The 27,965-nt window shown below is 31.8% G+C and overlaps 1 protein-coding gene across 2 annotated transcripts; it reads right to left on the bottom strand.

The window, feature by feature from the left end:
- Nucleotides 1-821: 821 nt before the first annotated feature.
- Nucleotides 822-27,729, bottom strand: LOC134248492 (uncharacterized). 2 transcript variants are annotated; one of them, XM_062730885.1, is made up of 12 exons: nt 27,665-27,729; nt 22,773-22,824; nt 17,463-17,554; nt 12,620-12,832; nt 10,550-10,690; nt 10,274-10,405; nt 7,985-8,119; nt 7,664-7,798; nt 6,340-6,375; nt 5,956-6,082; nt 5,731-5,824; nt 822-2,318 (listed from the first exon to the last, which is right to left on the bottom strand). In XM_062730885.1, exons 1-12 carry the CDS (start codon nt 27,696-27,698, stop codon nt 2,187-2,189), a joined length of 1,323 nt encoding a protein of 440 aa, XP_062586869.1. In that variant the 5' UTR covers nt 27,699-27,729; the 3' UTR covers nt 822-2,186. The 2 variants fall into 2 exon arrangements, with proteins under 2 accessions (XP_062586869.1, XP_062586870.1); XM_062730886.1 differs by lacking the exon at nt 27,665-27,729 and adding an exon at nt 23,822-23,862.
- Between the last annotated feature and the right edge of the window lie 236 nt (nt 27,730-27,965).

Raw genomic sequence — 27,965 nt, 5'->3', positions numbered from 1 at the left:
TTAATGTTTTATAATCTGCACTTAGATGACACATTGTTAGATAAGAATAAAGTGTACTAGTACACTTTCTAATGGGTGACTAGAATGACCGTTGACTTTTTTAAACGATCATTAGTTGAATGAAATAAAAAGAAGAAATGCTGTAATTTGTAGTTGATAGGGATAAAAAGAATTAAAACGGAAAAAACATCCCTTTAAGGTCATTGAAAGCTTTTATGGGCATATCAAGTTATGTCTATACAATTAATGTGCTTCATGTCAAATAAGCATTTTAAAACGACAAGAAAGATTCCAGATATCAGAAATGATTTAAGTACATACACTTAACAAAACTTCTAAGTGTTCAGATTAATTAATGTATTTTTTTTAGAAACAACATGATAGAATGGTATTGTATTTTTAAATTATTTTAACCAATAAGTCTTCTCAACAATTGTATATAAAAAATCAATTATCAGCGATAAAAACCAATATTTCGCGACGAACCTTAAAAACGATAAATTTATTTTTTGTGGCAAGTGTTTTGTGTAATCAGCATCTTTTTGTGATTTGTCATTTTCAATTTTTGAAAGCAGGAAAAACTAAAAAAAAAAAAACACACACACACAAAGCATTGGCGAAATGACCATTGAGAAAGGATGGAGAACCGTTGGAATGTTAATATCTGGATCATCCTTGAGCCACGTTTTACTCACTTTTATTTTAATGTTTATTTGTCCATGATATTACTTTTAAAAATTAATAACAGTTTTAAACCCCATTTAAACACATTTGTTCTATAGATCGTGAGTCATTTTCATCGCCAACTTGTCACAATGTGAAAGTTTTGGACAAAATTTCATTAAACCGGAATCAAACTTTGATGGTGTGAAAGTGATAAGAAATTGATGCTCGTGGCAGTCTTATATCATCTCAAACAGTTTGAATCTTCCTTAAAGAGGTACACGTGCGTGCAAAACTCCGAAAGATATTGACCAAAAGGTATCTGTGATGATGCACTGTCAAATCCTCGGATCTGAATCCCATTAAATACATTTGTAAGGAATTTCAAAGCCCCCTCTCGATTTTGTCTAAGAACAAAATTTAATCCTTCTGTTGTACAAAATGTTGAAGATAATAAGATATACACAAGTTCAAAATGTCATATTGCATCAAAAGCTAGTACTGTAAATGATGTTTTCTCCAATTTAAATATAATAACTCTTTAACATTTTTAGACAACAATTTAACATTTGACTTAAGTTTCAACCTGTTTTATGATCCTTAGGTCAGATCAATCATTTTATAGTCAAGCCTATCTGAAGAACAATATAACACGAGATACCCATAAAGTCAAGGCGATATAGCTTTTGTGAAGAATTTTAGTAATATTATCCTTATTTATGAAAGTAAAACATATATACAAATTAGTACTGACTTGAGCAAACAGATGCAACTTAACCTTATGTGATGACCTAATTGTGTGTTAATAGCAAATATTAGCAATACAACTTCGTCAAAAATAATACGCCATGTTATCATGATATTACGTTAATGAGAAAAGTACTGAGCGTACAAGTGCCTTTGTGATTTTCTTGGCTTCATAGACTTGCGTCAAAAAGTCTAAAAGGTGATTTGAAAAGAGACTGGAAAGGCATCACTTAATTATGAAAAAATAAATGGCATATTTACAGCAAACAAATTGGTTTAGCTTTATCAAATTTGAAGAAATGAAAATCATACCATAAAATGAATGAACTCGTCGAATGAATTCTCCATGTACTCTGTGACTCAAAGATTACCCAAAACTACGAAAAAAGGGGAATGTTTCCCCTAACATGCCTAATGATTTTCGACCGAAAATATTTTTACTCCCTACACTTGATCTCAAAATATATGCTTTATGCATTTAAAAGGTCTCTAAAGTAAGTCAATGAAAGACAACAAACAGTCTCATAAAATGCTTGACTCAGTCTAATCATAAGAATGTCTTTGCACGATAATTTACAACTTCTTTACTGCTTTTTCTATGAACAGTAATCAACAGGTGGTTCGCGCTCATCATTATCATTATCTTCAGAAGCATAAACATCTGGTGCCATATATCGTCTCCCTGTATTTAGATTACTGTAGTCACTCTCCTCCATTGTGAGATTTATGTTTTCATGGGCGTGGTCGTAAGTTTCATCAATGTCGGAATCTTCTTTTTAATGCAGATGATTATATACGTCATTATTTACGTCATGACTATTCGCCATCGAACTTTTGTTGGTGTACGTGTTTTCCGTTACTGGTAAATCCATAGAATGAGCAAACGGTGGCACATTTACAATTTTTCTCTGGAAAAGAAAATTGATGTTTATTGAAGCATATTTGCTATATGAAATATATAGAGATGACGGACAGTATTCAAGCTCAAAAGTCAATAAAACAATACAAATTAGGAGCGGAGCAAACACGGTCTTCCAAAACAATAGAAGTGGGATCAGGTGCCTTGGAGGAGTGAGTATCCCCTGGAACCGGTCACACCCGCCGTGTTCTACTTGTCATGATCGGGATATTAAGGAAAGAGCCATAGATGTCTTACCGACGACTCGGCCTACTCAAGTATTTAAAAGGAAATCACCTGTTTCTTTTCAAAGATACATGTACCTTTTCAATTCAAAATCAAACTACATGTATGTAATCATTTGTGAACCAGCGTTAAATTTTCATAGTTGCAAGTTTGTTGCATGACAGTAATTTTATTTGTCCAATATAAAACAGGCTAGCAGCTATGACTTTGGATCGTTAAAATAGTTTAAGACCCAAGATACTTTCAATGTGTAATGTTGTATTATATATCTCTTTTAAAAATTATTTCTGCATGTATTATAAGATAATAAAAGAAAACATAGGAAAATGCACACAGAGAAAAAAAAATAAAATCGTAATTAAGTAACACGCACTGTGAGACTCGAACTCACGATTATTATATCTTCAATCCAGCAATCATACCACTACGCCACGAAGTCTTGATAATCAAATGGATAAAATTAAGACAGATTGTTAAATTTTGAAATAATTTTACGAGAAAAATTAAATACATGTTTTCAACATTTTCAATATGAAGACCACCTTTAACCAAAATTATCTAAACGTAATGAAGTGCAGTCATTTCCAAATAAAATTATTCAGAAGTTGTTTTTCTGGTTAAGGATGGTATTTTCCTACAGTTTGTCATTGTTTAGGGGGGTACCTCAGTATTTACTATTTTCTCCATATAAACTGATCGATTTTTATAACTTTCATATGAGGGAATTATTAATAATTGAGAATTATTTTTGTGTGAGTTGCTTTAAGGCATGTATAAACTTACATTGTATGACAAAATTTTCGTTAAAAAAAGTATTTAGAAAATCACTACTAAAGTAGGCGAAAGTGGCTATCAAATGCGCTATGGCTCTTTCAGTGTGTAAATAATAGCCTAAAAATTAGTATGAAAAAGTCATTCAACATTTTACTCAATGGTAAATTGTATTTGCAAACAAGCTTAAGGTTATTGTATCGACCTTCGAACTTACGAAATGATGACATATAAAACGAGACTGTTGATATTCTTGGTTCATCGACTTGTTTGTCATTGTCAATAATTCCTCGTTTTAAAAATTTTGCATATATTTTCATTTATTTTCTTTTTTATTTACTTTTTAAATTCATTTATTGTTTTTTTAAGGTTTCTGGAATTAATTCTTACATGTGAAAAAAGAAACAGTCAATGGTCCAATTTATAATGCTATTTCCAGTTTATATTCTGAGACATTCTCTTGTGTATGTGTAAATGACTTTCGCACAAACTGGTTTGAATGTCCAAACGGTGTACGTCAAGGAGACAACTTGTCACCCACCTTATTCTCCCTTTTCATTAACGATTTAGCAACAGAAATTTCACAACTAAATACAGGAATTCCCTTTGGTGATCAAAAAATAGGCCTTTTATTGTATGCCGACGATATTGCCATTCTAAGGGAAAATGAATCAGATATGCATAAATTTCTTGATACTCTGTCCAACTGGTGTAAACGGTGGAGATTAAATGTGAATTGTGCCAAATCTAATGTCATGCACTTTAGGAAACGCCATGTACCTCAAAGTCTATACAAGTTCAAAATAGAAGAAGAAGAATTACAGTATGTTAATCAATATCGATATCTCGGTATTATCTTTCACGAGAAAGATGGACTTTAACATAGCGGCAGAAACTCTTGGTAAAGCAGGAGGAAGAGCATTGGGGTCAATGATTTCAAAAATTCATGATTATAAAGATGTTGGATTTCATACCTACGAAAAACTTTTTCAGTCTTGTGTGATCCCTATATTAGATTATTGTTCCGGGGTTTGGGGATTCAAAACATATCATTGTTTAGAAGTTGTACAAAATCGTGCTATTCGATATTTTTTAGGACTACATAGATACGCACCCGCAATCGCATTAAACAGCGAGGTTGGATGAATAACCCCGACATACAGGCGCTGGATCAACATGATTAGAAGATGGAATCGATGGAATTAATTGAAATGGACGATGACAGACTCGCCAAAAAGGTTTTCTTATGGAATTATCAAAATAGTGGAATATGGTGTTCCCAAATGAAATAAATCCTATACAAATTAAATATGCAAACCAATATTGATTACCTCCGAATATGTAATTTAAATCAAGTCAAATGTGAATTGTTTGCGCTTTGCGAAGAAGAATGGAAATTCAAAATAGTGTCGTTATCCAAATTGAGAACATTTGTGACCTTTAAAAATAATTTTGAAATGGAACCCTACATAACGATGGACATGAAAAAACAAGAACGTTCCACAATGGCTCAGTTTGGAATTGGTATCCTTCCGTTACGAATCGAAACAGGCCGATTTAGAAACGAACCACCACAAGAACGTTACTGTGTTCTATGTAATGACGAATCAGTAGAGGACGAAAAACATTTTTTATTTCATTGTAAAATCTACGGAAATATTAGAGAAACTTTTTTTCATAATGTTAATTTAAATAGAAATGTAGATCCATTTGAAAATTTAAACATTTTAATGAAAAATCATCAGAGACAAACCGCCAAGTTTTTAAATTTATGTTTTTCACTAAGACAAAAATATTTATATCAATCAAATTAATATAATGTCCATCATGCGCGCTATCTTTAAATGACTATAGTAATACTGTACATATATTAAAGTGACATATAGGTCCAATGGGCCGGGTGTGGTGAATATACGTTTATATTGTATTTACTTGTTGACTATACACATGTAACTATAATAAAATATTTACTTACTTACTTACAGTACAACACCAAAACTACTAAGAGGAAACTTTTTAAGTATTTACACTGTAAAAAAGACTTGTTCTTTGTCTGATCTAGGAAATATAGCAGTTTAAAGGCTATTTGACAGTACTCAAAAAAGTGTCAAAATTAGAAATAATCAGGAATAAGAAATAAAACTTTTAAAATTAAGTAAATGTGTTAGGAATCTTGCAACCCAAGGCTGCGTTAAACAGGTTATCTAAAAAAACTGGGCCCATTCAAGCTGATTTAAGTATATCTTTAAATGAAATGTTTATTTTACAACAAATTATCATTTTTATGAAGATTTTCTTTTGGCCAAAAAAGCACCAATAATGAATTCACAGGTTTTCAAAAAAAAAATGCTATTGTTACTATTTTGCAATTTACATTTATATAATATTTTACATATATTTCTCACCTCATTTGCACGTTGCACAGTAGAGTGGTTCTGATGTGCTTCTCTTTCAGTTTCATAAGAAGTGTTGTTAAAAAATGCAACCGTTTGGTCTTGTCTAAGATAAAAAATAAAATTTGTAATTTTATTTCGACCATCAATTAAGCAATTAAAATAAATGCTAATACACAGAAACAGATTAATATGTTAACATTTTAAATAAGCAAAAACATTGAAAAAGTTTGATACTTTTTTCCAGCCTTGGGTTTCCCATTTCGTATATTTTTGTAGATGATGACCCCAAGAACAGTTAGAACAATGCCTAAGATAAGGCCGCCAAAAACAGCTCCAACTGTCACACTGACAGCATTATCTTCTGCAGTGAAGAAAAAAAACTAATTGTAAGAAATTCCTATAATTCTGTTAAAACATGCCAAATTAAGTATTTCTTCTAAAAGAAAATTAGTTATAATATTGCAAATATATTTATATACACTGTATACACATATGATTTAAGCTATCGTTTACTTATAGCTGCTTCCCACACCTTTTTATACAAGTATTGCTTGAAGGCATTTCTGCACATCAGACTTAACATTATATGGAGAGTAAATACAAGAAGAATTCTATTACCTTTCTGGCCCTGGACACTTGCTTGAGATCTACCACCTGAGGGCGTTGTAAGCAATGATATATTTGTATTTAATATTGTTGAAATCAAATAAAAAGATTACAGCAGTAATTAGTGAAAATCATTATATACTGAAAGGAAAAAGAAACGCAGGGTAAACTTTTGAGGTGAATTAAATTTATTTTTTTTTAATTTTTTCGGTATTCCTATCTAACTTTTAAAAATATCTTCAAAAAGGCACAACCAAAATTCTATTTGATTTTGTCTAATAATTCACGAGTTATTGAAGCTCAAATGACGATACCCCCCAAAAGTGAAAATCGAAAACTCTCATTATCTTCTATGTCTCTTCTGCGCATTTGTCAAAGCCTTATTTCTCCTTTGCATGGAATTCATTAGAGAGCTTATCTTTCAAACCCTGGCTATATTGGGCATGAGTAACCATGCCAAAAAATTAGTCAAACTACGCGTGCATGCGCCAGTGAGAGGAACACAACAGAAAGTTGTCCGGCTCAAATAACCAAATTGCGGAATGTTCCTTTATTTTCCGTGTGAATGTAATGATTATAATAGTCTATTGTATAAATGGCGGTTTTTGTTGTAGTAAGGTGGCGATTTAAAAGATGTCAGGACGAATAACCCGCTCGTAACATGACTCTGTTTCGCGTTAACGTTATCGTCACGGTTGAATGAAAACAGTTCCAGGCCCTCTCTGACAACGGGTAACAAGTTTTATGGGGGAAATTTACAAGACACTGCTTCGTTAACCGTTGTTGCCTTTTTCATTAATTAGGCAATTCGAAAAGAAGATCCCATGGAACTTCCGTAAACTGTACAAAGAATGGAAGAAAATCATATCGTCTATAAATATTGAAAAACGATGTGCATACATCAGGTGCATCACATGGTGTAACAAGATTTGTTGACAAACTCGTCGTCATCAAATTACACGTGTTTTGGGCTTTTTAGCGTTTTCCCTATGTGACGTCATACATTTTACGGTTGAGTAATTCTGAACACTGATTTTGGTGATTAGTAATTAAATTTCTCATCTGACCAATTTTCGTAATTCTCGGTCATAGGGTAAAATTTTTTTTTTTTTGGAATATCATGCCACCCTGCGTTTCCTTTTCCTTTCATTATATATCCCATTCGCAAAAAATTTTTCGAAAAAGCTAATAATTAATACATGCAACAATATATGACTTTTATTCTAATTCAAAAAAAAAACAACAACAATAATTAAACTTACATTTATCTAATATGTAATGTAAAAGGCTTTAAAATTTGTTCAAATACTAGACGATTAAATTCAAATGTTCATACGGAAAGAGCATTCGGAGTCATTGTTAGATGAGACATAGCCTTCTCTACAGGTACATATGTTGTTCTCACAAACAGAGCCAAGTACCATAGAACACTGCTCATTTCGCTGGCACGATTCATGCAGACTTAAATCTCCTGATAAAGAAAAACTACATTGTAGTTAAAAAAAATATATAAAAATAAAAATGTTTCTTTCTTGTAAAAAATGATTTTTAAAAAAAGAATTGAAATCTTTTTAACTTATTTTATTTTCAAAGATTTATAAGTCGCGTACTATTGCAATATTATATTCCAAAAGCGTGGTTAAGAATATACTAGTACCCTTTAGACAATCGTTTCCGAAACCTATGAACCCAGATTTGCAAGCACAAATGCCGACTTGTCCTCTCACTAAACATGATTTAGATTCATCTCTACACTCCTCATCTGACGTACACAAACTATCTGAGATATCAGCTTCAAAAGAAATAATTTGCACATAAACAAGAAGGATACATTGAATGTTCTATTTATAAGACTGTTGAATTAAATATCACTCAAAAATGATTACAATTATTAAAGGTCATGTTACTGAATTGAAAATATCAATTTTAAAATATTAATTATATTGAAAGCCAACAATAAGTCCAACCTTTTACCTAAATTTATTTTATTATTTCTTCTTTATACTGCTTACACATGTATTTGCGCGTGAACGCTGGTTTGCTAAACTTCTAATGACTAAGAAAGAATTAAACTTTATGATAAATGTGTTGAAGTCGGCTATTTTATCTTCAAATTCGCCTACTTTTAGCAATTGATTGAGTATTTTTAGTTCCATAATTGTATATATTATCTTTGTTTATTTAAGCATAGTAACTGAGTATATTTGTCTCCATTATGACTTAATCACTATAAAAAAAACTGCAGAGAATTTAAATCCATTTTTACATAAAGGTTTTGAATAATAATAAAGTACAGCACAATAATGCTATAAGGATATTCTTCAGTCTTCTTCGGACCTTGTCGTAGGTCTTCATCCTAACGCACATTAGTTATTTAATTTGATTAGTTCTGTTGGTTTTCAGGATGTCAGATTTTAGCCTTATCAGTTGTACCTATTTTTAGTATTTATAAAGATTTCATGTTTCAATCTTACTAAATGAAATTCTTCTTTTGGTTATCGACGTCTCTCTCTCTCTCTCTCTCTCTCTCTCTCTCTCTCTCTCTCTCTCTCTCTCTCTCATTTAGAGAAAGGGGATACGGGGATATCCACACATTTAAAGCATTCAATCAAATACAACACTAGTTAAACTTCTGATTTATAGGAGTTTGAAGGTAAAAAAGAAATTCTTCATTTTGTGAATATTTTTGTTATTATTCGCCGACTTGTTTTAATTTTTTTCTATATTAGGACTGTTGTTCAAACAAGAGAATATTTTCTCCCCTAATCATCAAAGATAATATCTTAACATGTAAAGTATTTGTAATACAAACTAACCACTCTTTATTGCTTTATCAGTCGACTTATTCAATTGAACAATAATAATAAAATATTCATATACATGTACGTATAAAAGAAAATATGTACATTACATATGCATGACAGGTGAAGGGAAAGAGCTAGAGCCATCTTATACATAAAATGGCCCTGTATTTATTTCAATTAATAAACTATCACCCTCTTTCACACTTCATATATCAAAATAAAGTAGACACTTTGTACTTTCATTTTCTATAATAAAATTTTGTTTTTGAGAATCCACATATTGGAAAACAGGTTTGAGAAATTGCAATGTTCTTGAAATTTGCAGAAAACATGCGTATTTGACTACCTTCAGCAAAGAATTAAAAATATGAGCACAGCCCACGATCCAAAAAATAAAACATGTTTTATGATCCTCAGAAACAGAGCTTTCATTATGTATTTGCATATTTTGGATCAGAGCTTGTGCTCTACATGAAATATTGAAAAAAAAACGCTTCAATTTTAGGTGATTTTCAAAGGAATTTACAGGATATTAGGAAAATGACGCATTTTATGACGTCATAATGCATTGACTTGGTGGGAAATTACGTCACGGATAATAGATACATGGTAACCAACACTCCAAGTGATAAATACTGCATTTGCAACCTAAACCGAGCGGTTTTGATTTTTCAGAAATTTTCAGGGCCAAGTAATGCCCAAAGTGGCTTTGGCTCTTTATTGCATTCAAAACACCATAACACAGACAGGGTGCCAAGAGGTTCAAGTATGCTTTTTAGTTTGACGTCATAATCATTAAACGCCGAGGAAGTACAATGTCACAAGCGAAAATCAAAAAATCACGCTCAAATTGACCAGAAGCAGTTACGTTGGCTGATCCATTAATTGTAGCTCACACGGAGAATAATACATAGGTTTTTAAATCAAAATCACATTTGCAATTAAGGTAGAAAGTAAAAAAATGTACATATAAGCAATGAATTATTATTTTTTGAAATATATAGTCTCATAACTGCAACGGTGTGTGCAAACAAATTGAGTAACGCGCGTTACTCACTTTGTTTGCACACTCTTTTGTAGTTATGAGACTATATATTTCCAAAAATTAATGATTCATTTCTTAAATATTAAAGTGAACCTACATGATAAACAGACGGAATCATTGATTTGAAAGTATCCTTGTCTACAGACACATTTTTGGTTGTGACATATCAAACCAACTGTCCCTGTACACTGCACATTTCTCTGGCACATTTCGTTCAGTTGCAAATTTCCTGGTCAACACAATAAAAATATATTTTTTTAAATCTATATATTCAAATGTTTTATCTTATAAACTGTTCAATTATGATTGAAACTGGTGATTAAATGTAGATTTTTTAAAAACATATAAAATAATCATGCTGTTTATCATTTACCCTTGAAACATTTGTTTCCATATCTAAGATACCCATCTCTGCATACACAAACGCCGATTTGTTCTGTGGACGATTGCGAACATGACTTGGATAGATCTTCACAACTCTTACCTGATGTGCACAAATTTTTTCCGATGTCTTCTGAGAAAAGGAATCGTTTCATATATATAAAAAGGGAAACAAAAGAAACCAAGGATTTTTTTTCATATCATGTCACTAAAAATCTAACTTATTCACAGAAATAAACCCTTACATTATTGAATTCACATTTAAACTCCAAACAAGCGATAAATTGACTACGATTTCATTAATTCCTTCATTATACATACCGTAAATCTGGAAAATTTTGCTGTAGATAAATTTTTAGCAAATTTGCGAGTTCATTGCATTCGCAAAAATATTTTTCTTAAAAATAAATTACCAATAAGAAAATGTAAACAGATCAGTGGTAATTCGCAAAATTTTGAAACGTAAAAATTAATCAACACCATTTTGACTAGAATTCGCAAAATAAAATCGACGTAAAAATTTCCAGATTTACCGTATCTTATAATGCATAAGATGTATACATTATATCCTAGCATGGGATACGTGGATCTAAAACCCTCGGCCAGAAATGATGATTAGACATGTTAGATTTCTCAAATATTATTTTAATATAGTGTGTTTTTTGAATTTGTTCCTTTCATTTTTATTTTAGATCAGCAATTTATTACAATTATGAATGTTTGCACCATGACCACCAGATTATGTTGTTGTTGTTTTTTTTTTTTTTCGGAAACTCGCAAAACTGAAATCATGTGGAAACACAGATGTTGAAGCTTCCTATATGCAAGGACATCCTTAGGATGATATATGTACATGTAGTAATGATATCGATCGGCTATATCCCATGAAGGATCTCTTCACCCACGTTTTCGTTGATCACTAAAGTGTGGAGATATTGTATACTGATATTTTTCTTAAAAGAATTATTCTTTAACATAATTAATAATAATTGAATATTATAGAACTTTGTAAATGTTAACACTCAAACTATGTGGACTATGTACTTGTTTTTCTGTTCTTGGATTTCCTACGCTTTTTCTATTGAAATATTTGGTGGAGGTAAATCTTGCAAGACAACATTCTGAGATGTTTTTTTATTCCACAAAGCTAAAGCCAACTGCGTGCATTAAATATCTCTTTTTTTAAATAAATAAAAGCTTGATTATTTTCCTTGCATTTACATATAATGAGAACTATGCTAAACCTTAATTCTCAAACTGTTTTCCTCAAATAAAGTCTTTTGGGATCATATCACTGTGAGATTTTACTAGTTTCTTACATTTTAATTAGATTAATATTGTCATTAACTGTAATTAATTACCACTGTTTAAGAATAAAGTGTTCGGTTTGAAATGAAGTCAGATTTGAAGATTATAAAAGATTCAGCAAAAGAAGGATTGGTTGCAAAAAACAAATAAAGATATTATAAATGGACACCGTTTCGGGTCCCAGAATTTAGAAATGATTTTATTAGTAAAAACCTTTCTGAGTATCTAAGAAGCACTTTAAAAGTCGCTAAATAATTTTCAACGCTTTGGTATGGTAAAATGGAAACGAGGAGTTTGAGAGATTTTTTAGGTCTAATGCAAAATGACAATTTTAAATCTATTTTTAAACAAAGAGGAATTCGATTTACAACATCCTTCAGGTTTTCATTGACAGTATTTATGTTGTCTTTTGAAACCAATTTTCCAATAAGCTGTTGGACTTCTCATGGGATATGTTACATTTTAAGCAGATCTGGGTTTTTTTCTTCTAAACCTAGGGTATTTAATATGCTGACAAAAACACTGAACTCATTTCAAAGAGTATATTGTACGTAGATTCACAAAAATTACAACTGGACGACCAAGCATCTACCAGCATATCAAGTGATATATTACACTATCCTTAGCTCATCTCCTAACAATTGTTTTCTTACATTATGAATAAATTCAATTTATGTCACTACAGATGTGGTGGAAACAAAAATAGTCTTTGACATGTTTAAAATTCTATCACAACAGGGTATATAAAACTTACCGTTCTGTAAGCTAGTATTGCAAATAATTTTCCATGTTCTCTCGTATGGATAGGTATATGAACTAATACATCGATTGTCGATCGTCTGCAGATTTTTGCTTAAACCATCAAAAATAAGAGCCAAGGATTTAAGTCGATATTCATACGCATACCACTTTGGTTCTATCAAGTTATCAATTTTTACTTGACATTTCTGTAAACAGGTAAATCTGTCTGAAAAATAGAAAATGAGAACAATTTTAGTGATTAAATCCATACAGGCCACCAGTTCTAAATTGAACAATTATACCAAAAGTGTGTAAGAAAAGTCCCTCTTCTATATTATTATGGCATTACTTTTTACTGTTTTTGAGCAGCACATATATAACATTAAATCTTATGAATTTGGAATTAAAATGAAAGAAATAAAATACTTTCCGGTTTCAATTAAAATACAGCTTACTTACGAATATCCACTCTTGAGGCAGGAAGGATAACTATTTATTTTATTATTTAATTTAAAAAGTCTCAAAATGAAGATTGAAAGGAAATGAGTTGTTACTATAGGTTGATCCAAAAGTTCACGAAATTTCTTTCTAAAATTTTTCCGTGATTCGGGTAAAAGCAAATAATAGGCATATTTTTAAAATAGAGCCATTATATGCAACAATGCTGGAAAATTTCACCAATCTCATAAAAATTTTACCAATGAGGTCTCACGAGGTTTCTAACATGGACAGTTGTTAAAGCCGGAGGAGGTTTCGACGTAACGTCAAGTTAGATATGTCACGTTTTAAGAGCATCTATCTCACCCTCATGTCCAAAGCGACAAAGAAATTCTACGGATCAGTGCCTTTTCCATCCATTTCTTTCCTCAAGAATAATCTTGGTTTCCTCTCGCACCAACTAATCTTCATACTGATTATTACGATCATTTTAAAAATGTCCTCTGTCATTCCATATGATGTTGTGATTTTAGTAGCAATGCCAAGCATAGTGCGTTAGCGCTCCACGCTCATTACCGTTTAATTTGTCTACAAGGAGAAAAACGACCTTCCAAAAGGCGGCACACCTTAAATTAACCTCCATGGAAGTTCTACATGTATTTTCCCTAAATTTCTCGCGCCACTGGAAATTTAGTAAACTTTGCTTATGGCTTTTATGTCCAGCCTGTATCAGAAGTATATGCGTTTAAAACAGAGTGTTCCAGAGATTTTCACAAAACTTATAGTTTGACCGAATTTCGATGCTGTCTAAAAATGCCACGATGACCATGACCAAATCATCAACTGATACACTTAATAGTTAGTAAAACTTTCACACAGAGGTTAATGAAAGGTCGAGCTATCGTAATAATGACATTATTTTCGTTTTATATAGCGCGTTTTTATGCCCCCGTAAACGAAGTTTCGGGGGTATATAGTTTTTGTCGTGTCCGTCCGTCTGTCTGTTTGTTTCTCTGTCTGTATGTCTGTCTGTTTGTCTGTTTGTCCGCAAAAATTTTAACTTTGCCCATAACATATGATCTAGTGGAGCCATGACTTTCATATTTAACATGTGTATTTCGTGTGACAAGACCTTTCTTTGGGTTCCACCAAATTTGACCTTTTGGCCTTGACCTTGGAGTTTGACCTATTTCTAAAAAAATTTAACCTTGGCCATAACCTCTGAACTGTTAGGGCTTTCCTACTCTACATAAGTGTTCTATGTGGCAAGACCTTTCATTGGATACCAATTACCTTGACCTTTTGATCTTGATCTTATTGAAAAAACTTTTACATTGGCCTACTTTCAAATATCACAATTGTTTCCAGTGAGAATACCCTACTCTTGGTACCAATTAATTTTTGCTATGTTGCCATACGAGGGCATCAGTGTTTCACAAACACATCTAGTTACCTCACTTTTAGTCTTGAGAGTTGAAATGATACATGTAATAAACCGCATTTCCAAAAATCCGTTTCTATGGCAACTGCCAAAGTGTTATTTTCAGTAATATTTGAAATATTTTTTAATTGAAAAAATTCAACAAGTGTATATTATTCCATTTGTAATTTATACTCACTTTCACTAATAGATAAATAAAAATTGTAGAAATTCCGCGAAATTTTCGATCAACCCTCGTATTTATAATGTTTTGCAATGCCAGCTATGATAATCCTAGACTGTGATTTTTTTGTACTTGAAAACATGCGAGTTGAAGCAAATTTTGTGTAAGAAATCTTCGCAGAAATATTTGAATATTCTATTAAATGATAATTAAAGAAGGGTTATAAAGTTTCTCATTCACTTGACCCCTTGAGATAAATATCAAGAAGCAGTTCTGATTAAAATTCTACGTCATAAAATTACTTTTTTTTTCTTTTCTTTTTTTTTAACTACAAATACCTATCAGCTTATTAGGTTTGGTTGAAATATATTGAATTACACTTATTTAAGAAAAGAGAGGTCACTGTCAAAGGACAAGTTGGGGTAAAAATGTTGATGAATTTGGAAAGCTTACATAAGTGTGCATTTAGCATATGAATTTGACAAAATATCATGAATGGTCATTTAAAACTTAGATAAACATTAAGGTTTTATAAAGTGAGGCCAAGGTCAAAAGAAAAGTCAATGACAAAAGTTTTTTAAAAAATGATAACCCTCAGCAGTATATATGTGCAGATGAAGTTTGATGAATATATCTTGAATTGTTCATTCAAACCGATCTAAATCCTAATTTAAGGAAAGTGAGGTCAAGGTTAAACGGCTGGTAAAGGTCAAAAATGTTAACGCAGGTGAAAAGCTAACAACAATATGTATTTAGCATATGAATTTGATAAAATATCACGAATGCTTTATTTGAAACTTACATAAACACCAAGTTTTAAAAAAGATTAAGGTTAAAACAAAAATTTCAAGGTAAAAGAAAAGCAGCTGATAGCTCTCAGCAGTATGTGTTTCAGCATAAAAAGTTTGATAAATATATCTTGAATTGTTTGTTCAAAACTGATCTAGTCACTAATTCAAGAAAATTGAGATCAACGTCGAAGGGAAAGGTCAAGGTCAAAAAGTTTGATGAAGTAAAAGCTAACATCAGTATGTATCAGCATATGAAGTTTAATTACAGTTAGTTGAATGGCTTCTTCAAAATTAAGCTAAACACAAGTTTTAGAAAAAATGAGGTCAAGTTCAATGGAAAGGTCAAGGTAAAAAAAATATTGGTACAGTTTAATAGTTCTTATCAAAATCTATCAGCATATGAAGTTTGATAAAAATATCTTGAACAGTTTCTTTGAAACTGAGCTTTGAACTGAGTTTAAAAAGCGTAACGGAAGGACAGAAGGACGGAGAACGGACATGTCAAACTATATATGGCCTGACCATATTCATAGCGGGGCATAAAAATATATAAAGAGAGAGGGGAGAGAGAAAAACAAAGAATGACAAAGAGAGACAGAGAGAGAGAGATACACAGAGAGATAACAGAGAGAGAGAGACAAAGAGAAAGAGAGAGAGACAGAGAGACACAGAGAGAAACAAAGAGAGGCAGAAAGACAGATAGAGACAGAGAGAGAGAGACACAAAGAGAAAGACAGAGAGAGACATACAGACAGAGAGAAACAGAGACAGTGAGAGGCAACTCTGATTGATGCAAATTAACATCAGTTGTCTTCACAAAATATAGAGGTTTATTAGGTTAAATCATATACATAGTGTTTTCACGAAAAATCACGAAATTTTCAGTAAATGTTTATTTACCATATTTAAATGTACCTTAATGTATTTGGATAAAATGAGTCAAAATAAATACTTTATTATGCTTCAAGTTGCACAGGGTATGGATCCACGGCACACGATAAAAACAGGGTTTCATTGGATGAAACACGAGTATAACGCAATAAAAGTGTTGAATGGATAAGATCGGCGTAAAAACTATTCAATTTTTATACGTTATTTGTGGGTTTTTTGGAAAATTTCAAGACATTTGCTTGATTTTTTTGGCACTTCTTGAGCATTTGAAATGGGAAAGTGGTAAACACAACACATGAAAAATTGAGACGTTTAATGACGGTATGGCGCACTTTTCACTTGATTTAGATGTAGAAATGACACAAACCTTAGAAAATTTAAATGAACACAGAAGAAAAAATATATATAAATATCACTAGTTAAGCATACAAGTGAAACGGGAAATTCTTAGAGAGATCTTTTTGATCGAGTCTCCAGGTAGATCAAAACATATGGACAAACAAATATGGTATTAGTGAAAGACGCTGTCACTGTAGACCGTTGATTATGTAATTTCCTGTTTAGTTGAAAGATAGCAAAGCTACTGTTTATAGCTTACTAATAAATCTTTAGAAGGTCCAATGTGTGCGGGATATGGAATATTTGTTCCTGGACTGTTTATGCAAGAATAATAAGAAACTCTGGAATGTGCGTCAATGAAATTACTAAATTTAAGAGGGGCTTATCCATTCTTATTCAGAAAAGAAACGTGATGCTGCTTCACGCACTCTTACATTATTAAAATTTAATCACATGAATTATCCTAATTTGTGTATTTATGCATAACTGTATTTGAAATTTGTTATGTATATTGAAGAAAAATGTATAATTGAGTACTGAAAATTTTAGAACGCAGACATGGTTATTTTTCTAACTCTAAGACAACTTGTACACGATTTTACTGGATAGACATCCCTCGTATATACCTTAAAATTGAAAACTTTCTTTCGAAAGAAAACATTAAAGCTGATTTAAAATCGTATTGAACAGCAATGTTATGTTACAAGGAAAAACATATTTAAAGAAAAAGTTAACTTTTTAATTAGTCAATAGTTGTTCAACTGTTACTACATGTATAAATCAAATTAATTACCGGACTCAAGCTCTGATTTTGCAGTTCTTAATGTAAACGAACACGCTGTTCTACTCCAGGCAAAATCGATCGCCGCTTCAAGACAAGCATGACTACAATTGAAAGAAAATTTTTAATTATAACAATTTTTCACTTCTAAAGGCTGATTTATTCGATGTGTATATATGTTAAAAAATGGTCAAAAAGAAAATGAATAAAAGACTGAAATAATTATTCTAAAAGCAGCACAGACAACAATTCTAATTAAAGATCTTTTTTTCGAGAAGGCTATTTTCTTTTAACAATGTTGACATTATATCATCACATTTCAAGCAAAATATTAGCCAAATTCGAAATTTAGGGAGATATTAATATATAATTTTGTTACTTTGAGCGCATGATATGATTTATGAGTTTCTTGCACTGCTCAAATATAAATATAGCAATGAAATAATGATATTGAAATATTGCCAGAGACCCAGTCTCTCCTAACGAAATAGTAGAGAAAATCAGTCTTTACAAAAATCAGAAAGTTCTCTTAAAAACAAGTCGAAACTAAAAAAAAATGTACTTATTTATGTTTGCATGTTTGTATAAAATTTATTGGTTTGAATGTTTCAATACATGTTCTCAAGGCCTATCAAAATTACCCCCAGGGAAAAGTTCGTCACATTTTGTTCTTTTGTGTTCTCAGTAATTGATAGGAGCAAAAGTGCTGTAGATCACGGAATTATTGCGACACATTATTTTCACAAGATAGTCCTTAACTCTTTGTAACTGAGTGAGACAAAACTTTTACGAATTGTTGTTATTGCTTTATATTTATATTTCCAAATAATTTTCTCATAAACAACCATGGAAGAGCATAAAAATACTTATTGTTACATCATAATACCGCCCTTGACGTTAAACTATTCAGAGGAAACTGTTTTGCTCTAAAATTGACTTTTGAAATACGTAAATTTGAGACAACTCATTGGAAAAAATGTGTATATAAGAAATGAATTTAATTTTTGAATATTCATAAGGTGAATGAACTACAGCGCTTCACGCTGGCATCTTTACCATGAAGCGTGTTAGCGCTTCATAAAATATTCTGGCGTGAAGCGTCGTAGTTCAAAACATTATGAATCTTCAAAAATTCATTTCTTATATACTAGTATAATCTTACGGAAAACCATTATACGAGGGCTGTTCAATAAATAATGCCCTGAACTGTATGACATACAATATAGATATCATATGACATCAAGCTTGACGTTCTCAGATTATTGAATCTTTAATGAATTTATGACAGTTTATGTGACCACTTTTCATTACATAGTTTTATTGTGAGAAGATGGAAAACAAGGACTATTCAAGACACTGCATTAAAAATGAATGGTATTGATTGATTGTATATTGTATATTGTTTAACGCTAAGTTGGCAGTATTTCAGCCATATTTTAGCGAAAAATAAATGGTAACGTATCAGTAAACTAGAGAGAAAATAAATGCAACATTATAGCTGCTGTAATACTTGTTAAGAATCCCAAAGAAATATTCACTGAAATATGTAAAATTTAGACCAACCATTGTCTGTTTTATAGACACATGAGCAGGTGGATTTCAATCATGATAAAAATATAATGTGCATCAAAAATGGCCACCGTCCTTGCCCACAAAGAATTATAACAACTAATTTACTGTTTGCCAACTTTCAACAAATAATCACTGATAATGTATGATTGACTTTAAGATACATAGAAAATTTGATAGACATCATTTTGTGAGTAATTTTAAAGAAACGTTTGACAGTTAAAAAGCTTAGTACTCAAAAGTCACCCTATGTTTTGAAAAATGCGTGAAAACGACAGCGTGTAAGAATATCTTAACCATTATTTTAAAATATCAGTAATTGTAGTTATTCACGTTTATCTGAAATTCAAACAGATAATGAAACTTGAATCTATTGCTTAAAACCCTCAAAACAAAATTTACAATAAGATGTACTAGGTAAAAACAGCAAAGGTCTTAGAAGAGCAAAGAACTACATGAGCACAAAGACAGATTTATATGCAAATATCTTAAATATTAGTGGTCTTGTTGTTCAAATTTGTATTCGAGGAGGCAGTTTAAATTCCGGAGGAGCCTAGAAAGCAATTTTTTGCAAAAATATCGAAAGGTACGATGGCCGATATCAGCCTGTACATATTCCGACTGCTATTGAAATTTGTACATCTAAAATATACATTGACATGTACATTTTTCAATGACAGTGCACACTTTGTGCTCTTAATTTTGTCTGTACATGTACATTTTGCAATGACAGTGCACACTTTGTGCTCTTAATTTTTGTCTGTACATGTACAAAATGGCAAAAAGGCAAATGTCAAAACGTGAACGGTTGAAACGCATATGCTCTTAATTACAATTTCTGGTCGGTGAAAACCATTAAATATGAATAAAACTGTAAAACGGGGAAAAGTTGAACAATTATTATTAAAACAAGATTTGTTTTGTAAAATACAGTAAGGTAACACAATTCTGGGATGGAACTTAGACGTGGTATACACTTGTAAGATGTTTTAAGGGTAGCAAAGGTGGAAAAAACTTGAGAGCTTTTGTTTTTTAAAAAAGTATTGTGTTATGGTTAATTACTAAACACTTTATGAAACGCGTACTCATATAATGTCCTTAGCAACTTTCCTTTACTTTTGATAAAAAAAAAACTATATTGTCATCATGTTCTGGGTTGGATGGGGCAATTCATTGTGCAAGAAATGTCTGTGGAAGGTGATTTTAATCTATGGAAATTTCATTCTTTTCGTAAAAGAAGACAAATTTTAACTTTAGTTCTAATGTTCACAAGAATGTTTACATTTTCTTTCAATATTTTTCATCCTTTTTATTGAAAACTAATCTTCTCAGTGCCTTATCCAGTTTTATTCATGTTTAATCGTTTTTCGCCGACCAGGAATTGTAATTAGAATTATATGTGTTTCAAACGTTCACGTTTTGAAATTTGCCCTTTTGACATTTTGTACATGTACAGACAAAAGTTAAGAGCACAAAGTGTGCACTGTCATTGCAAAATGTACATGTACAGACAAAAGTTAAGAGCACAAAGTGTGCACTGTCATTGAAAAATGTACATGTCAATGTACATTTTACATGTACAAATTTCAATAGTAGTCGGAATATGTACAGGCTGATATCGGCCATCGTATAAAGGTTTATGAGAGGAAGGAAAAAGAATCAGGAATCCACTACATAAAATTTCTTTATGACAGGCGTCCAAACCCGCGTATCATGTAGAGTAAAGGAGTTTTGGGGATAATCAGAACGTTAATGTGTCTTCACATTAACAATATTCGCCAGATCTTTCGCCTTTTGACTTCTTTCATTTTCCAAACTTTCTTTCACCTATCAGGAAGACACAAGTTTAGGAAATCGTAGATCTGCCATATTCCAGTATACTGAGGGTGATACCCAAAATGAGTTCTAAAATCAATCAGAAATTGGATAAAATAATGCTATGGACATGTGTTTTAATTATAAATATTAAGTTAAATCATTAAGATTAATGACATGTGTTTTAATTAAAAATATTAAGTTAAATCATTAAGATTAAATCATTGAAAAGCGTCTTTTGTTTCTTTCCGAGCACCAAGGACAATATTGAACTGCCCTCGTACACGAGAATGAATTTCTTGCGAGCACACTGGCTCGCGTAATTGCGCGAAAATAAAGTTCTCGCAAATAAAACGTTATTTACAATACATCGAGATCATGGCAAGATAAATCGGATAAATTTCTTCGGTAAGTAAAGCAAGGGAATAAAATTGTATTGACTTGTATGTGGAGACAGGATAGACAGAAAATTGTCAATTTTCAGCATGACATGAAAACAATAATGAACCAATAAGAATATCTCGAGAACTTTATTTTTGTGCAATTACGCGAACCAGTGTGCTCACGAGAAATTCGTTCTCGTGTATAATGGTATTCCGTAAGATTATATTTATCTCTATAGAATTCATTTAAACTCATGAAAGAATATTTTAATTATTTTTGCAGTTATGTATCTTCTGAACGATCATACAGAAAAGAAAATATTGTTTGGTGTCAGAACAGACTAGATTAAACATGCAACGAGTTACGAAAGTGGCTTAAGCAGACAAATCACTTAAATAAGCGGAAAAGCATTGTTGGTTAACGATAAAAATAACCTTGGTTGTTGTTTAATGTCCGTCTAGAAAATTTTTCACTCATTTGGAGACGCCAGCACTTGCCAGAAGAGAGCTGCAAACTTTTTCCTATACTCGGCACTTACAGCAATTGAGCAGTGGGGATTTTATTACTTTTTTCGTGTCAGCATCCTCCCTGTGTCTGCGACATGGAACCTCGGTTTATAAATACGTTCTCATGCGAAGGACCAGTGGGTTGTGTTCCGCGACTTGAGGATCATCTCCTAGCTTACCGATTTTAGAGCAGAGGTTCTAATCACTGCGACACGTCGGCGACAATTTATCTTGGTAAATACCCTTTGGTTAAACAAATCTACAGGAGAGAGAGAATGTACAATTATCTTTACACCCCGGGTCACAAGATATTTTTATTCTTTTTTTTTTCATAGTACACATATGAAAAAATTTAAAAAAAAAAATGACATGGCATTAACAATTAAACGTGAATTCTTAGATTTTTCATATGGAATCAAATGTAAAGTGTACTAGAAGATAAATTTATGAAAAAAGATTTATAATAGTTAACTAGGGACCCGGAGTGTATATTCGGAGAGTGGGTGTCCTGTCCACAAGCACCTGTAGTATATTGATAACATTCGCTGAGGTGATTTTTGTAATCTTTTATTACGTATGTTTAAAGCAATGCAGCTCTGATTCTTAATTTTGATCTTAAAAGAGTTTTTACATAAACTTCTACACAGACAGCATTTTGTAATCAATATTAGATCGTTATGATGACTTTGTCAACAAATATAACATACTATTGCATGGTTTGTATTTTTGCTGACGTGTTTTAGACAGTTTGTTCGGCCTTTGCTATTAAATTATTTAAGAGGGCTGGGTTGTTGTGGCCATTTTAGACTATATTGATCTCCTTGATAGGGAGATCTCCATTTAAAGTTAATTACACAAAATCATCAAATTTTAAAACTGAAAAGTATAATCTTTGCGAATTTGTGAATTTTGAAAGCACTATATCTTCAATACCTTGTACTCAACCAAAAACCCACATTCTCCTTTGTCTAGTCTGGTGTTAATTGCTAAGTAAACAAAAATGAAGGTAGTATAATAAATGTATAGAATTTCGATTTCGCATACATACCTGACAAAGTCATCTGGACAACCATAATGTAGGATCATGGACATAAACAACCCTGGAATAAAATATGTGTTCCTTAAAAAAATTAAATCAACATATATAATATATATCTTATACAAAGAGAGGGAGAAACTTTTAAATGTTTAATGCGTATGATTTTGAAGAATATTATTGGGTGGTAGAGAAATTATATACTTTTTATGTATCACTCATCTCATTAAAAGATAAGCAATTGAATGTATACAATCATACAATATATTTTCAAGAACATCATGTGCTCTAAACACACAAAATTAGCTCAATATGTTATTGGTCGAAAATATACGAAAGTTAGCACGAAAAAAAAATAGTGCAGGATTAAATATGTAATAAAGAATTCAGTACTTTAACATGTTTAAAGAGTTCTTTGCTAAATATTAGACAAAAATCACAATGCAAAAGAAAAAAACAAATAGTGTTTAGTTGTACGTCTAAATACAGTTACTGATTAGAATAAACGTCTGCAAAATACTTTTCTTGTAAAATAGTATCAGTGCAATCATTCAGGTAAGAGATTAAATATGAGATTGTAAATGTACCTTATCTTGAAGACATAACCATGATAATAGTTGGGCGCAAATATGAAAGAATCCGTTAAACATGTAAAAGGTGTTTATAAAAATAACTACAATATCTATGTCACAGATATAAAAGCCCCTATATTTACTGACATGCGTAAGAGGGCTTGCACTAAATAGTTCTCAAAACGTACATTTTGGTCCCATTCAGATTTCTTACAAATCTCAATTGATGCATGATTAATGAGGTTATTTTCTTGAATGATATTTTTTGTGATATCTATATATGTTTAACATACGTAGGAATGTGAAAAGAAGAATCAGAATTAAGGACATTCTCAACATTTCATTATATGCGTTTTAAATATGTCATCGACATCTTAGTTCCCAGATTGACCTGTACTGATCCTTCGTCTAACAATTTGACAATTTTGTTAAAATTGTATTTAGATGTAATATAATCATTGACTAGCAGAAATAAAAGCATTTACCTACATTCAATTGCATACTTCCATTTCGTCATTTTAGCCAACAGAACTAAATTACTTCCTGTTTAAAAATTCCTTATTAATGTGGGTAACGTTAAGTGTACTTTAAATAAAAGATCATTTTCACTCTATTTAAATGCCTTCAACAAATGTGAAATTGTGATGGTTGCAACGTTCCGGTTTATCAAGGAATTTGCTTCAAATACGATTGACTATATTTTCATTTGTTTGAAAGTTGTGAATAGAGTTGATGTCTTTGGGTGATTATATTTAACATTCTAAGTCATATCTTACTCTAATTAATAGCTGAGTCATGTTATTAAATACTTATATATTGACAACGATTTTAACATTGAATTTAATCAAAAATAAAAATGATTTTAACATTGAATTTAATGGTTTAATTTCCTGTTGAACACAAAGGAATAAATGATTAAATGTTAATAATTTTTGAACTTTAAAGAGAACTTCAATTGTTCCATCGAAAAAAAATTGTTTATTTTGATTGTATTGATTAAATGATTGTTTGCTGTTTAACGTCCCTCTCGATAATATTTCACTCATATGGAGACGCCACCACTTGATGGTGGAGAGCTGCAAAATTTGTTATATACTCGGAACTCAGGCCCATTGAGCAGGGAGGGATCTTATTTTTACCCGCACCTCGTACTGCGACACGGAACTTCTGTTTATAGGGTCTAATCCGATCCAATACTTGATTCGAACCCGCGACGTAAGGAATTCCTATTTACTTCGCGATTCTAAGGAGAAAAAAAGAACTGCTAGTATACGGTAGTCATAAAACAAAAAGATTCTTCGAAAAGACCACGTAGATATGGGGAGAAAAAAAGCTTTCCATATCAAAAGTGTCAAAGGATGATTTTAAAAATATCGAAGTGCCTGGTAAGGAGGTATGTACAAAGCATAATTGGGTGAGGGAAATTTTAATTTGTTAAAATAAGGTTCCCTTCCAGCGGGGGGGGGGGGGGGGGGGGGGGGGGGGGGGGGGGGGGGGGTAATTCAGAAATTGAAATTAAAAATTATTTAATCATGAGCCCCCGAGGGTAGGGTGGGGACCAAAATTTAAATATAAAAAATATATCTTTTTAAAAGAATTTTCTTCTCAAGATTCGCTCGGCCAGAAAAACTGAAACTTATATACATTGTAGCAACCGCTATTAATATAAAACGCCGCTTAATGATATGATTAAGCTTTGCAATGTCATAAATCATTCCATTAGATAGTTGACATGCTCATCCGCTTAATAATATATTTCTTTCATTAAGAAGCGATTTAGCATTAGCGATTGAAAGGGTGAACCATTAATGCAATATTTTATGGCATTAAGTGTTACAGTTGCAAAACTTAATGAAATTTGTATCATTATGCGGCGTTATTTGGAGTTGAACTATGTTCAATCTCCCATGGTCATCACGTATTTAACATGCGCAGTAATTTGTGTTGATTATATAGAGACGAAAGCGAGGCTACTGTGTCGGCTGATTTACCCCGATGATATTCAACAGAAAACATGCATAAACATCCGCCACAAATAGTTCATGTCCTTTTCTCCTGAATTGATCTAATTTTCATAATTTGAAATGTAAGTAAATGTAAAAATGATAAAGTAATCTTATTTTGAATATTAGATTTCGTTCAAAGTAAAACTAAGTTATAAAGAACCTCAAAAGTTTTTCGTAATGGAACTCATTTTTTGTGTGGCGTCATACACTGAAAAAGATACGATCGACAACTCTACATACTAACGGCAAGCGGTAAATCGAGTAGTCCCGACGCCCGACGGTCCCGGATTTTTAGCAATTTCTTTTTTACCGGTGCACAGAATTTATTCAAACTTTTCATGAACATTTTCTTGGTTTTAAATGAATTCATTAATGCATAAAAACTTTAGGAAACATGCGTTTTCATTACTAAATCAACAGTATCACCTGCCAAAAGCGGTAAATCTAGTACTCTGTTATAAATGATAAAAACAAAAAACGGACACTGATGTTTTCGTAAAATCATTTCGTAAAAACAACAAAATGAAGGAAAACCTAATTTACATACCAGATAACTTGTACGCACACATATTCTCACATATACCACTGTTTTTATGTTTGGTCATTAAATATTTGTTTTAAACTTGGTATTGCTTTTTTCTTCACAATATTAAAAAAGATTAAGTTCTGACGTACTCCATGTATAATGTTCGTGTAATTGAAATACATTTATATTCACAGAGACGTTTTATATAACAAACCTGATAGCTCTTAAAAAGGATGCTGTGTTAAAATCCACATTTTATCAACATTGATATTATTCCTGCGAAACTGAAATTTTCATAACACATGGGTAAAGGTGCAAAGGAAAAATATCTAACAAATTTGAAGACTGTCAGCAGTGAATTATATAAATGATCAACCGCCTCTAATATGAATATAATGGCAGTGTCCATGTTTTGCAATGGGAAACCCAAAATATGTGTAGGATGGAAAAGTAATAGAAGGTGCACAACGGCAATATGAAATAAAGATTCTATGAAAATTTCGTTCAGTGGTGTAAGAGGAGTTGCGGATAAGAGATGGGTATACCTAAAGCGTAACAAACAGATAGACGGAAATCCAGATTAATAAATACCCTCCCGCTTTTCAAGCAGGGGGTATAAAAAAGGACTAATGTAGGCAGGCAACTATATGGCCCCTGCATTTTTTTTGCTATTCACTGTCTTTGAATGTCTTTCTCAAGATTTTTGCAACTCAAAAAATCTGAAACAGTTGTCTGTATTTGAAACAATAATATTGTTCACTCACTTAACCTCCCGATCAAAGATTTTATTTAACACCACGTTCAACTCCCATGAGTGCTTTCAGTACTTTGATATTATTAGTGGTTGTTACAATGCAAGCATCCTGGGATGGTGTAGATTCTAATTTGTTCTCATCATGGGGGGTACAGTGCGGCACCAATGAGTTCAGAATCTCATCTTACTTGCTTTCATGAACGCGTATGTTTCAAAATATTTACATTTCCACATTGTCATTTTCCGAAATAGAATTACAAATAGTACAAATATTTTATCTCTACATAAATTTACTTCGTCGTTTATGCAAATTATCATTTGTTTGACCACATCATGAAACCAAAAAAAAATAGACACAATCGTATTCCTCAACTGAACATTTTTTTCTTCGGACAGCCCTCACTGGCAACGATATCAATATGGTTTATACACCTTATGACAAAGAATTAAAAGAGAATTAAAATTTATAAACGGGATGTTTTCAACACTTGTAATATGTGTAAGAAAAATAAAGGATCTTTCTAGAAAAAATTGAGTGCAATCGATGGTGAGGTGAGGAAAGTGAAAATAATCAAAATCACATATTTGGGTTTAACACGATAATATGTAAACACGTCCCGTCTTGTAAATTTTACCTGACATTTGTATGTACACAGCATAAACCGACCAAGTGAAAGATTCACATTAAATAGTTCTATAATTTTAAGGGGTACAAGACTAATACTGTACATCCATTTGCCACTTAAGATTAATCATAAAATATCAATCCAATATCAAGGAGTGGGTTTTTTCGGAACATAATTAAGTGGTGGTGATAGCTCAACAACTTTAGCATAGACATCAAAATACATGTACGGATCAACAATGAGACTAGAATGCAAGACTTTTTAAATATATTGCTTGTGTTCCGTGATATGTGCAAGTAACATCGATTTCCAGACCGTTCATCAGTACGTGATCCTTCCTCTACACATCTGGCAATTTTGCTAAAATGGGAATTTATTCCAATATTAATTTAGAAGCAGATATAAAATATGTTTACTTACATTTTCTTAAGAATGCATAATTCCATGTTGCCATTTTCGAACAGACTATTTACTTCCTGTTTTATTTTTGTTATGAATGTAGATTTAGTGCCCCACTTAAAATATAACGTCTTTGTCCTATTTTCAAGTTTAAATACCTTTAACATGTTTAATACCTCGTGGAAAGTTCTTTATTATCACTAAATGTGCTCCAGATACACTACTACCATTCTGAAAGATGTGAATAGAGGTGACGTCTTGGATGATTATTTGTTTCAACAATCTATGTGTTATGTGACCTTTGACGATTATACTTAATTAA

This window comes from Saccostrea cucullata, unplaced genomic scaffold (assembly GCF_032062105.1).
Source record: "Saccostrea cucullata isolate Sc308-1 unplaced genomic scaffold, CSIRO_AGI_Scuc_v1 ctg1971, whole genome shotgun sequence".
In the NCBI taxonomy this organism is placed as follows: domain Eukaryota; kingdom Metazoa; phylum Mollusca; class Bivalvia; order Ostreida; family Ostreidae; genus Saccostrea; species Saccostrea cuccullata.
This window is presented reverse-complemented; position numbering and strand designations above follow the sequence as displayed.